This window comes from Myxine glutinosa, chromosome 6 (genome assembly GCF_964187855.1).
Source record: "Myxine glutinosa chromosome 6, kmMyxGlut1.1, whole genome shotgun sequence".
Classification (NCBI taxonomy): domain Eukaryota; kingdom Metazoa; phylum Chordata; class Myxini; order Myxiniformes; family Myxinidae; genus Myxine; species Myxine glutinosa.
The window spans coordinates 120,384,904-120,399,082 of record NC_136266.1 but is presented as its reverse complement, the minus strand read 5'-3'; the positions used below and the strand labels follow the sequence as shown (position 1 = coordinate 120,399,082).

Here is a 14,179-nt window from a genome sequence, read left to right as displayed (position 1 = left end):
TGTGCAGGTACCGGTGTGTGGAGAGAGTTGGAGTGAGTGGTACGGAGTGGTGTGCATGGTGCGAAGGTGTGGATGGGGGAAGAGTGGACCCCTTTCACGAGTACCCGGGGCGGGTAGTGTAAGTGTTAGGTAGAGGGTGCAGGTAAATTGTGGTTGGATATTGGCATTTGTGGTGCGGTTGCAGAATGGTGTTGTGAATGGGTGCATTAGTGTTGTGGAAATGGCTGGGCGTGTAGCCTGTTAGTGTGTGTAGTTGGTTGGGCACTCCACCACTGTGAGGATGTCGGCCAGGTGAGGCCGCAGGTGGGCTCTGGGAGCCGGTAGTTGTGAGTGGGTGCCTGAGGATCCCGGGTGTGGATCGGGCAGCCCAGTGCCAGAGAGGGCACGGAGTGGGGAGAGAGCCAGAGGGCCTTCCCCAGGTAGTTAGGTTAGGGTGAGGAGCAGGTAAGCTCGGAGGCAACTGCAGTGGTGGAGGTGTGCAGGTGGGTAGACCCACTGGGAGAGGTACACGCCGCAGCCCAGAAATTGTGCGAGGGCACCGGGAGATGAATCGGGGGAGTGAGACCCCAAATTGAAGAGCACCACAGTTTGGCCAATGGGAATTGGTTTTTAGAACCCATAGTGTAAGAGGGCCAATGGTTTGGCCGGAGAGAGACCCCGGGTAGTGTAAAGTTGTTAAAGTCATTTAGGAGATAGTTAGGATTGATGAACCTGTCGCACCATACGCAGCCACTTACCTGTGGTGATGATGATGACTCCACACCTGTGTTTTCTTTGTTTGTTGCAGGAAATGAGATTGCTGTGAGGATTTGTGAGACGCATCACGACGTGGATGAGACATTGGGGTGATTCCATCTCTCCCTCCCTAGGAGGGACTGATGATGAATTGGTGATGGCAAATTTTGATGTTGAGTTGGAAATGGCAAATTTTGATGAGAGTTGAAAATGGCAAATTTGATTGGTTAGGAGGGAGAGAAGACGAATTTGGTATATGGGAGGAACGGGGAAGACAGTAGGGATGTTTGTGGATTTGTAAAGTAGATGTTTATGGGTAGTGTTGTGTTTTGTTGATACAGTAAGGGGTAAGGGAGGGGCCATGTAGGTTACCTGGTGGGGGGGGCGTACGGTAGGAACGTACCTGTCTCACCTGGTTCCCATGTGCCCCCAGTGTGCATCACCTTGCATTGCGTGCACTTTTGCGCCCTTACCACCTTGCTCACTTGTCTTGTTTTTGTCTCCCACCTCCGAGGATCTGGCTTTGGGGTAGAGAGAGAGGAGAGAGAGGTGCTGGCGACGCAGTTGTGGGCCTGCACTTTCGCTGCTTGCTGCCGGGATCGATACACCATATGGACCGCAATGTTTGTGGCCACCCACGATGGACCGCAGTTCGTTTGCGGCCAAGCACCACCCGGGGATGGACCTATGGGTCAACGTGGCACCTATGCCATACAGGTGAACCACTTTTAAGTAACACCAAGTGCACCACAAGAAGAGCAAGAGACACCTGCAGGGTTAGGGGTTGTTGAAGTTATTTTTATTCCAATGAACAATGGTGACTGCACCGATTGGTGGTGGGGTGGTGCTGTTGATGCTCGGGAAAGGGTGCTCTGCACGTTATTAAAGGCTGTCGGCCACAGAGCACTCGTGGGTTGGTGTATCGATGTTGGCAAGCGCGCTCTCTCTATGCATAACATCTGCATGTGTTCCTCCAAAAACAGGTCCTGGATCGTAGTGTAAATAGCAGCGTAGTCTTGTAAATAATGCTCCCTACCGGCTGTATGTTTAGTTTGAGAATTCTTTCCGGATTCGGTTATCCTGTGGGTGTGTTTCTGTGAGGAGAAGGGTGCAACGTCGCAGGGGGACATATTTACTCATTTGTGAATATCTGTAAAACTGTCGCACTCAGGGTAGAGTTAATAGTAGAGGGAACTACATTGCGTGCCACACTAAAGTAGGTAAAAATTTATCGGGTCGGGACGCCCCGAGGGTAGAGAAGGGTGCAATGTTGCGAATATGGAATTTGGCCTCCATATCCGCTTGTAAATATTCCCCTATTTTCTCCGATACTCCCCAACTCTCCCTTACCCCATTCCCTAGTCCCATTGTCTGTAAACAACACCCATTAGAGCCGATCTTCCCCTTCATCCCCCCATTAAATGTCGTGCCCAGGTCCCCCGCACCACACGTAGACAATTATAGGACATCTTGCTAGTTATTCTTAATCTATGTCAGTTAAGGACTTGTTTCCATTAATTATGACTCTTCGTTGCACCAGCATGTGATTATATGGCACCTGTTAGGAAGTTTAGGACCTCCCCATACCTCTCCGCATCTCTTCCCCATGAAGAAGCGCCAACTACAACAACAACAACAAAAGAGGGGGGCGGCGCGGTGACGGCATGGGGAGTGGGCGTCCTCCTTCCGGCTCGGTTAGCCACCATTGACCACGCGCTCCACGGGGTTACCACAAAGGGGCTCCCTGTCGGCCCCTCGTCAAGGGCGGAGCCGGTAACCCCCGCACCCAATGAGAAGCCATGGGCCGATGCCATCTGGGGCGGCGCTAACGAGCCGAGGGCGTGTCACTCCCCGCCGGAGATATACGCGGCCCCGCGCCGAACGTGAAGGAGAGATGCGCCCCGAGCTTGGAAGGAAAAGACGCCACCCTCCCGAGCGCTGAGCGACCTCCCCAGCTTGAGACCAAAGTCGCGACCCACAAGCGCTGTGATACCTTCACGCATCTCTGGACACCACCGTACGTGATTCTGTCCCTGAGCCAGGTGCACCTGAGCCATCGCGACCTGCCTCCCCTTTTTCATCAACCCCCGTGTGAGTCAGCATTTTGTCCCGTGTGTCTGTCGTCTGTCCGGGGATAATATAAGAGTGTGTCTAAGTGCCTGTCTTCCTGTAATATACCTCTAGCCCCTGTAATCTAACCTTTTTCCGTACGAATATACTTGAGAATCGAAACCCTGGTGTCGTATTGTGTCATTATAACCCAGCCGGGTGTCTTCTCTTTCCTATTGAGCCAGCGTAGCGCGATTAGTCAACATTCGGGCACAATCGGGTAACTTGTACGGATACGGCGGCCATCCCGCTCGGCCCACCATACCATCAAAGTCGTATCTGTAACAATTGGTGTCACCTGCATGCTTACACCCCGAAGCCCGTTCCTTGCTCACACATCCAATTGACCTCACATCATCTCACACATCATCACATTGACCTCACATTGACCTCACATTGACCTCACATGTCAATCACATTGACCTCACATCATCTCACACATCATCACACATCACACATCATCTCACACACATTGACCTCACATCATCATTGCTCACACATCCAATCACACATCCAACACACCAATTGTTACAGATACGACTTTGATGGTATGGTGGGCCGAGCGGGATGGCCGCCGTATCCGTACAAGTTACCCGATTGTGCCCGAATGTTGACTAATCGCGCTACGCTGGCTCAATAGGAAAGAGAAGACACCCGGCTGGGTTATAATGACACAATACGACACCAGGGTTTCGATTCTCAAGTATATTCGTACGGAAAAAGGTTAGATTACAGGGGCTAGAGGTATATTACAGGAAGACAGGCACTTAGACACACTCTTATATTATCCCCGGACAGACGACAGACACACGGGACAAAATGCTGACTCACACGGGGGTTGATGAAAAAGGGGAGGCAGGTCGCGATGGCTCAGGTGCACCTGGCTCAGGGACAGAATCACGTACGGTGGTGTCCAGAGATGCGTGAAGGTATCACAGCGCTTGTGGGTCGCGACTTTGGTCTCAAGCTGGGGAGGTCGCTCAGCGCTCGGGAGGGTGGCGTCTTTTCCTTCCAAGCTCGGGGCGCATCTCTCCTTCACGTTCGGCGCGGGGCCGCGTATATCTCCGGCGGGGAGTGACACGCCCTCGGCTCGTTAGCGCCGCCCCAGATGGCATCGGCCCATGGCTTCTCATTGGGTGCGGGGGTTACCGGCTCCGCCCTTGACGAGGGGCCGACAGGGAGCCCCTTTGTGGTAACCCCGTGGAGCGCGTGGTCAATGGTGGCTAACCGAGCCGGAAGGAGGACGCCCACTCCCCATGCCGTCACCGCGCCGCCCCCCTCTTTTGTTGTTGTTGTTGTAGTTGGCGCTTCTTCATGGGGAAGAGATGCGGAGAGGTATGGGGAGGTCCTAAACTTCCTAACAGGTGCCATATAATCACATGCTGGTGCAACGAAGAGTCATAATTAATGGAAACAAGTCCTTAACTGACATAGATTAAGAATAACTAGCAAGATGTCCTATAATTGTCTACGTGTGGTGCGGGGGACCTGGGCACGACATTTAATGGGGGGATGAAGGGGAAGATCGGCTCTAATGGGTGTTGTTTACAGACAATGGGACTAGGGAATGGGGTAAGGGAGAGTTGGGGAGTATCGGAGAAAATAGGGGAATATTTACAAGCGGATATGGAGGCCAAATTCCATATTCGCAACATTATATATATTGTTGCGGATATGGGATTTGGCCTCCATCCATATCCGCTTGTAAATATTCCCCTATTTCCCCAATACTCCCCAACTATCCCCAATCCCCCATTCCCTAGTCCCATTGTCTGTAAACAACACTCTGTAGCCCCGACCTTCCCCTTTTTCCCCCATTAAATGTCGTGCCCAGGTTCACCGCATCTCACGTAGACAACTATAGGACATCTTGCTAGTTATTCTTAGTCTATGTCAGTTAAGGACTCGTTTCCATTAATTCTGACTCTTCGTTGCACCAGAATGTGATTGTATGGCACCAGTAGTGAGTTTAGGACCTCCCAATACCTCCCCACAACCTCATCTCCGCATCCTCCCATCATCTCATGGAACTACAACCACAGCGGGGGCGGCGCGGCGGCGGTGCGGGGAGTGGGCGTCCTCACTCCGGCTTGGTTGGCCGCCATTGCCCATGTGCTCCGACGGGGTTACCACGAAGGGGCTGACTGTCAGCTCCTCGTCAAGGGCGGAGCCCGGTAACCCCCCCGCACCCAATAAGAAGCGGCGGGCCGATTCCATCTGGGCGGAGCTAACGAGCCGAGGGCGTGTCACTCCCCGCTGGATATACGCAGCCACTTACCGGAGGTGACGTAAGATGCGCCCCCAGCTTGAGGAGAAACAGACGCCACCTCCAGCGCGACGATACCTCCCCGCATATCTGGACCGGACCGGGTCGATTCTGCCCCTGAGCCAAGGTGCACCTTGAGCCATCGATTCTGCCCCTCCTTGCCATCAATCCCTGTGTGAGTCAGTCTTGTCCCGTTTATCTGTGGTCTGTCGGGGCTAAGATAAGACCGTATTTAAGTGCCCACCTTTCTATGCTGTACCTCTTGTCGGTGTAATCTAAAACGTTCTGCATACAAATATTATATCCTCCTCCGGAGGTCTTGAGAACTGTACCCCTGGTGTCGTGTCATTTAGCCCAGCCGTTGTGTCCTTTCCTTAATTGATTTAGCATAGCGCGATTTGGCCAACGTTTGAGTATAATCGGGTAAACTGTGCAGACGCGGTCATACCAAACCGCTCGGTAAACTAACATCCAAAACCGCGTCTGTAACAATATATATATATATATATATATATATATATATATATATATATATATATATATATATATATATATATATATATATATATATATATATATATGGCATTCCAAAACAAGAGTTGACCATTTGAACGTTTTATTGAAGAAAAAATTACAAAAGGGTAACAAGTTCAGTGATGCATTGATGGAAAGCATACACCATGCTATTTTCAAATCACTCGTCCCGCTTGTAATTGATATTTTCAATGTGTGCTCCGCCTCTGTTAAAGAGGCTTCGATCCTGACGCCGAAATTCTTCACAATGAGTCTGCAAGTGGCTGGAGTGGTACCCTGATGGTAGTCCAACACCTCCTGCTTCAGGACAGCCAGGGTTCGATGTTCGTTGGTGTAAACTTGACCTTTGGCGGCACGCCCAAAAAAAAAAATCCAATGGATTAAAAAATCTGGGCTGTGGGGCACCCACATGCGCTGTGCCCAGGTTTATGACACAATTTCCAAACAGCTACTGGAGCAAGTCGATGGTTTCACCTGCAGTGCGTGGTGGGGCACCATCCTGAATGAACCATGCAAGTCTGAGTAAGTTTGGAGATAGTAGTTGAGCGAGATCAGTGTAGAATCAGAGCAAGACTTTGTGGTACCGCTCACCGTTGACCGTCACTGTCTTACCATTGGCGTCCTCGAACCAATACGGTCCCAGCATACCCTATCTGGCATTCAATGCACAGAAGCAAGTGGACTTGAGGTCCTTGAGACAACTGTCACCTCCTCAGGACGCTCTGCACCCCAGATGATGTTGTTGTGATTGTTGATAGCCCCATTCCAATGGACGTTTGCTCCATCACTAAACCACAAGGAGTTGATCCAATTTGGGTACCTTTCCATTCAGTCACTGAACCAATTACACATTGTTACTCGTCTTGCCATGTCATTCAGAGTTGGTTTATGCCTTACAGATATGATGTAGGCATAGATCTTGAGTGCAGAAGTGAGACTGCACCAAACAGATAAGGCTGAGATTGCCAGTTCTCGGGAACGCCAACGGTGGGATTTCTTAGGACTTTGAATAGCAGAATCTTTCACAAGATCAATGTTCCCTTGGTCCTTGGAAATACTTGGTGGGCGGTCAATGTTGCCTTTGTTTTGATTTTTCGCACTTCCATGTGCATGTAAGTGCTTCACAAACTGCTGAATGCTCCCATTGGAAGGTCCATTATGGGTGAGAACATTGTAATACTGACAATATCGTCGGCACACCTGCACGTAGGATTTTGTCTCAAACCACAGTCATGATTTTCACTTTTTGTTCCACTGTGAACAACATAGGTGACGTAGGGTCCTACTGACTATTTGTTAGAAATGGTACACCACCACCACCATAACCTACAACAGAGAAGGGTATAACATTAGAAGCGACCGAATATATATCAGGCTGCTCATAGTTAGGTCCAAAACTTCAATTCCGTGACCATTTTCTGGCTAGTAAGGTTTGACGATTGATTTGACTTCTATTGACATTTTATAACAAAAATAGCCTCTATGTCCCTCCCAAAAATCCCGGCATTTTTCGCCAGAGGCCCGAATCCAAGATGACCACCGGCACTATCTTGAAAAATTAAGTTTTGAACCAGAACACCTAGAATCACGTACAAAGACACTTTTTTGGGTAATTTGACCACGAGGATTCCGAATCTGACATTAGTTTGACGTTATGACATTATTTTGACCCAGAAATCCAAGATGGCCACCATCCAGTAGAGCAAAAATGCAACTTTTAAATGGGAGAACATATGATCATGAATTAACACATTATTTTGGCTAAATCTATTCTGGCCATGGAATTGAGGTCCTGATTAGTGAATTGCTATTTTCTTGTTTTTTATTTGTCTGTGTGTGTAATGTCATATACTTATTTCTGTCTTTCCAGGGAGTATACGAGCGAATGAGACGGCACTGAGAAGCGCAGTATTCAGAAGATAGCTGTCAAGAGAATGTCCACCGTTCCGTGTGTCCTCCAGTGTGGTGGGCTTTGCAATGAAGCCACTGATGTCGTTACCTCCGTTGAGAGTTGGGAAAATCTCAAGAAAAAAGCCCTGTTATGGAGCGGTCTTGACAAGTTCGGAGACGTTTATGCAACAGTCAATTGGGATAATGGTCCCGGCAGACAATGTGTCCATAAATCATGTAGGCTGACCTTATGGAATGCTAATAAACTGGAGCAGGCCAAGACAAGACAGAAAAAACGAGAAGTCAAGGAATGCCAATCTCAGTCTTCGTCCATGTCTGAGGCTTTCCCCCCGGCTGCTTCTCCACCTGCCAAGCGGCTGCGATCAAGTGTAGAAGGGCTGATACATGAAAAAACAAGGCAGTGATCTACCTGGTTGAGGTCAGTCATCTTGTGGACCTCACTGAGTAGCTGGAACATCGTGTTGTTGAGGAGTGTGTGGCTTTATTCAACTCCAACGGAACATACAGGAAGACACAGAAGAGTAAGCTCATCCAGAAACTCTCTCTGCAATCTGTAGATCTGCAGGAACCCTACACCGCTCTCATCGACATGGGCATGATTTGGAGGATGGCAACTCCATCAGCAGAGGATCGACAGACGCAACATGGCACCCCATACAAGTGGTCAGACTATGTCCACAAGGTGTCTTCCATCATCCTTGCCCGCCATGGTGATGCTGAACGTATCTTCTGTGTGAATAACCCATATGACACACCATACTCTACTAAAGATGACGAGCGAGACCTGCGGGTACAGGGTAAGGCACATATACCCAACACCTACATGAAATTGAATGACCCCTTCCCTTCTGCCCAAGCATTCAAAACACTTCTATGTAGCGTCAGCAACAAGGGGCGGATGCAAAAGCTGATATGCACCTACCTGACAGACCTTGCAGAGAGTGTTGATGCAGAGATTGTCTACTCTGTTGGCTCCCACTGCACCAATTTGTCAACCCAGCAACCAATGGAGAACTACAGCTTTGACCAGTCTGAGGCTGATACTGTCCTCTTTTCTGCTTACGCAGTTCTGCGTGAATCAGGCTGCAGTGGCCCTGTTGTCATTGATACCGCTGATACCGATGCCTATGTCGCGGCAGCAGTCATCTCGCAGCAGCTGCCCGGAAAGCTCTGTATCAAGAGGAAGAAGGAGACTATCTTATGTCATGGCCTGGTTAATGACGAGATGGCAGACTGTATTGTGCAGCTGCACTGTATGACAGGCTGTGATGCCAACTCAGGCTTCTATGGCAAGGGTAAGAAGTTGGTGTATGACCGGGTGGCGAAGAACCCTGTGGCTCGACGGCAGCTCTCGCTGTGTGGAGATAGCCTTGACCTTGAGGAGGAGGTGCTAGAGGAGCTCTTCCAGTTCACACGACATGTCATCTATGGCGACGAAAAGAGTAGCACCATGGCTGAGGCCCGTGCAGCAAAGTGGAAGACACTGAAAAACAAATCATTTATCCGTCTCCCTCCAGATGCAGACAGCCTACGCCAACACTGCCTCCGAGCAAACTACTTGGCATATCTTGTGCGTCATCCCTCCAAGAAACACCACCCCTCGCCACTCGGACATGGCTGGGAGCTGGTGGGTGGTCGCTGTCGCCCTGTCCGCCACACGCAACCTGCTCTCCCGACACATCTACCTGCACCAGGGCCAGCTGAAGAGAGTGAGGAAGATGAGAGCCAGAAGGGGAATGAGGAGCGAGATGATGATGTACAAAGGCGGGGAGATTCATCGGAATCTGATGATTCAGATTCTAGTGAAGCAGAATGCTCTGATTCGGACTAATCATATAATTAAAGGTCATATTGATTAATTACTTCATTTGAAAACTGTTCAAGTCACAGCTATTAAAAATAGCTTATTTTGAAGTGTAATGAGTTTACTTGTCATGCAATCATCAATTACTTTACTGCAAGATATCCTTATGGAGGTAGTTTCTTTAACATGTTTAAGTACAAAAGTTGCATTTTCGCTCGACTGGATAGTGGCCATCTTGGATTTCTGGGTCCAAATAATGTCATAACGTCAAACTAATGTCAGATTCGGAATCCTCGTGGTCAAATTACCCAAAAAAGTGTCTTTGTACGTGATTCTAGGTGTTCTGGTTCAAAACGTAATTTTTCAAGATAGTGCCGGCGGTCATCTTGGATTCGGGCCTCTGGCGAAAAATGCCGGGATTTTTGGGAGGGACATAGAGGCTATTTTTGTTATAAAATGTCAATAGAAGTCAAATCAATCGTCAAACCTTTCTAGCCAGAAAATGGTCACGGAATTGAAGTTTTGGACCTAACTATCAAATAGTCCACTTTTTTTAAAACACCCTGTACATATATATACTGTATCTTAAAATAAATGTCTCGCGTAATCATCCCGGGTTTTTTGTAAGTGGGAAAAGTTCCTTGACAGGACATTCTTGTTGAGAAGACCCGTCATTCAGAAAATAATGTATGAAAGAACACAAAGCAAAATCGAGGAAACGAGAAAATTAATTTAATCACCTTAACGAGAGACTACAGTAGATGGTAAAAAAACAAACTGAAGCTTAACAATCGTCAAAACAAAACACCTGCCAGAGGTGTTAAAATAAATGGTGAGGTGAACAGCAAAGGGAATAGTTGCACCTTTGAGGATTCCTTCGGCACATCGAAAAGAATACGCTGGCGTATCTTTGGTGGCAGTTGTGTCAACACATCCTTTTTCAGCCTCCGGATCATAATAGTGTTCAGGCGCTCGTGAAGCTCTGCTAGGTTGGAAGCGCCGTTGCAATCCCATTGCTTTTTCCTTGACCCAAAAAACCTGAGCCAGAAATGTGGTACTGTCATTGAAAGCTTTTTTTAACCGCACTCAGCTTAAAATACACCATCCTGTCAAAGGAAATTATGACCAAACAAAAAGCTGTTCGCTATTTTATTTATACATGGCAATCTTGGGCAAACAAAAACACCAATCTGATGCTGGTTGCATCATTGCTGGGAGCACAGCTGTGCTGCTGATGCAGTGCCCCCTATTTACTGTAAGCTGGTACACATTTTGCCGACCTCGCAAACATGGCAGGCTGAGTCAACCCACCTGTTTGTATTTAATGGCACCACAGAGGCTCAAACTCAAGACCCTAAGATCTTCAGTCGGCCACTTTAACAGTTAAGTCAACACCAGGCTTAGGACTAATAGAATGAATGAATATTAATTTCCATTGAAACAATAAGCAGTATCCCCACGCATGTTGCAAAAAAAAAAAAAATTGGAATCAACTCCGTCTTTGTCGGTCCGTCACCTCCTCCTAAACGGTAGGGCAGAAACTTACCAAACTTGGTAGTTATGATCATCACATGGCAAGAAGGTGCAAGAGCAATGCAATTTGGGCCCCACACTATGGGGTGTGGGCAAAAGGTCATATACTGACAAATGAAACTACAGGGACACGTTTAAGCACCTTTCAATGGAACTTTGGATATGCAATCAACATTGGGGAACACAGGAAATATGGAACGATTTTTTGGATGTTGCCCCGTCTTCGAGCAACCATTGAAATTGGTTTAAAATACCATGATTCTGTTTAAAACACCTTTAATCATTGTGGTATGCTGCTTTATTCGACAAGGTGAGCACCCAGGGGTATTGCGCCTATATTTTAAATATATGGTCACGGGTCGTGGAAGAGACAGGACACAGAACAGAATCAGCACACAACATAACAAAGATAACAGCAGGAAAAAGGGGAAACGCCAACAGCAGGGTGGAGGGAGAAAGTAGACGGAGATGGACAAACAAGGGACGCAGGTAATAATGAGGGCTAGGTGAGAACGCAAGGGTTCAAGATGAACAAGATGGACACATAATAAATTTTGGGAGTGGTGGGGGGTTGTTTAACAGGCAAAGAAAATATCATGGTTTAGGATGTGGGATGCCTTGAAATGGTGGTAAACAGCTGTCTTGAAGACCTGGAGGGATGAATGGGATTGAAGAGAATGTGTAAGTTGATTCCACAGACGGGAATGGTATTAATTCAACAGCTGAACGGGATTCAAACTCAGGGCCGTAGGATCCCAAGCCTGTCGCCCTAACCATAAGGATCAGCAAAGAGATGAGGAGGATTTTCCAGAGGGCATGAGATAATTGATGAAGATTAGGAATCTGATGGGGCCTAGAACATTGCCTTGGTGTACTCCAGCCTTGACAGGAATAGGGGAAGAAAGGGTTCCGTTGAGTCACACGTTTGCTATGAGAGTGGAGGAAGTTTGGAATTCAAGAGTTGAGATGGCCTTGGATTCTATAGGTGGACAGTTTGGAGAGCAAGGCAGGATGCAAGACCGTATTGAAAGCTCGAAATATGTCCAGGGAACGGCCCTGAACTCATGTCTGACATGGCTGGCCTCCATCCATTGTTGGGAGTGTTTCTACATGTCTAAGGCATGCATGTCAAAGGTAGAATTCCAATTCATTACCTCCTGTTCATTAACTGTTGGTGGCCATTCAAGCAGCATTTCTAAGGTAGATTGACATGGTCTGAAATGAGGTTGATGGAGAAAATGGAAGGATTTCATATAATAATAATAATAATTCATTTATTTTGTATAGCGCTTTTCCAGAAGCCCAAAGGCGCTTTGACAGAGTGGAAAACATAATGCATAACAATACATGAAAACAACAATTGCAAAAAGACAAGAATCAAGAAAACAAACAGCAGCGATATACGGCATATATATAAGACAAGAATCAAAAAGACAAGACAAGAATCAATAGGGAAATATTTAAAGCAAAAGGAGGGAGAAGGAGAAGAGATAGTCAGGGGTTAAATGCTGTGGGTTGAATGTTGAATGCAGCGTTGAACAGGTGGGTCTTTAGTGATGTTTTGAATGTGGTGAGTGAGGAGGAGTCTCTGATGGTGTGAGGTAGTGAGTTCCAGAGGGTGGGAGCAGCGATGGAGAAGGCCCTGTCCCCCCAGGATCTGAATTTGGTCCGGATGGAGGGGGTCAGGAGGTTGGTACCAGCAGAGCGGAGGTTGCGGGTGGGAGTGTGTCTGGAGAGGAGGTCAGCCAGGTAGGATGGGGCCAGGTTATGGAGGGCTTTGTATGTCAGGAGGAGGATTTTGTACTGGATTCTCTGGGGGATGGGGAGCCAGTGAAGCTTGTAAAGGACGGGGGTGATGTGGTCACGGGTCCGGGAATGAGTGAGTAGACGGGCAGCGGAGTTCTGAATGTATTGGAGTTTATTGGTGATTTTTGAGGGTGAACCATAGAGGAGGCTATTGCAGTAGTCCAGACGGGAGGTGATGAAGGCGTGGATGAGGGTTTCTGCAGCCGTGGAGGAGAGGGATGAGCGGAGACGGGCAATGTTTTTCAGGTGAAAGAAGGCTGACTTTGTGATCTGTTTAGTGTATTTGTCGAAGGAAAGGGTTTGGTCAAAGATGACGCCAAGATTCCGGATGTGAGGGGAGGTGGATACTGGGATACCGTCGATGTTGAGGGCAAAGTTATGGGTGGATTTTGTGAGCGTTTTTGGGCCAATGATGATTATTTCAGATTTATCACAGTTAAGCTTGAGGAAGTTGATTTGAAGCCAGGATTTTATTTCAGTGATGCAGTTTGTCAGGATAGAGTGGGTGTCGGTGGAGACGGACTTGGTGGAGATGAAAAGCTGGATGTCATCGGCGAAGCAGTGGAATTGGAGACCATGACGGCGGATTAAGTGACCGAGCGGGGACAGGTAAAGGATGAAGAGGAGGGGGCCAAGAACTGAACCTTGGGGGACACCTTGGGGGAGGGGAGCAGTGGGGGATTTGCAGTTATTGATGGAGATGAACTGGCATCTGTCAGAGAGGTATGATTTAATCCAAGAGAGGGCAGTGCCGGTGACGTTAAAGGTGGATTCAAGTCGGGTGAGGAGGATAGTGTGATCGATGGTGTCAAAGGCAGCGCTGAGGTCGAGGAGGACGAGAATGTTGAGGTTGCCAGCGTCAGAGGAGAGGAGAAGGTCGTTGGTGATTTTGAGGAGAGCAGTTTCAGTACTGTGGTTGGAGCGGAATCCGGATTGGAATGTTTCATACAAGTTATTGGCAGAGAGATGATGTTTGAGTTGAGTGGCTACAGCGCGTTCCAAAACTTTTGACAGAAAGGGTAGGTTGGAGATGGGTCTGAAGTTGTTTAGGGTGTCAGGGTTTAGACCAGGTTTTTTTAGAATGGGGGTAACAGCAGCAATTTTGAGGGAAGGTGGGACGATGCCTGTAGACAGGGAGGAGTTTATTGTTGCAATGATAAGTGGAGAGAGAGCAGGGAGGGAGGCTTTGACAAAGCTGGAGGGGATGGGGTCAAGAGTGCAGGTGGCAGTTTTCATTCCTATGAGGAGTTCAGAGAGGTCAGTAGGAGAGATTGGGGAGAACCGAGACAGGGGATGGCAGGACAAGGGGGGGCAGGTGGTTGGAGGGGGAGCGGGTGCGGCGGTGGTCAAGCTGTTGTAGATGTTGTCAATTTTGCGTTGGAAGAAAGAGAGGAAGGAGATGCAGTTGTCTACTGTGAATGACTGGGTGGTGGTGTTCAGGGGGCGGAGGAGTTTGTTTATTGTCGAGAAGAGTGCTTTTG

General features: G+C 48.2%; 1 protein-coding gene across 2 annotated transcripts in view; it reads right to left on the bottom strand.

Moving 5' to 3' along the window:
- Window positions 1-14,179, bottom strand: part of ZRANB3 (zinc finger RANBP2-type containing 3) — a 104,561-nt gene that overhangs the window by 53,772 nt on the left and 36,610 nt on the right. For both annotated transcript variants that reach the window (XM_068120953.2, XM_068120954.2), the window contains exon 6: window positions 10,223-10,397. In XM_068120953.2, the coding sequence (XP_067977054.2) occupies window positions 10,223-10,397 (175 nt within the window). The remainder of the gene's footprint in view (window positions 1-10,222; window positions 10,398-14,179) is intronic.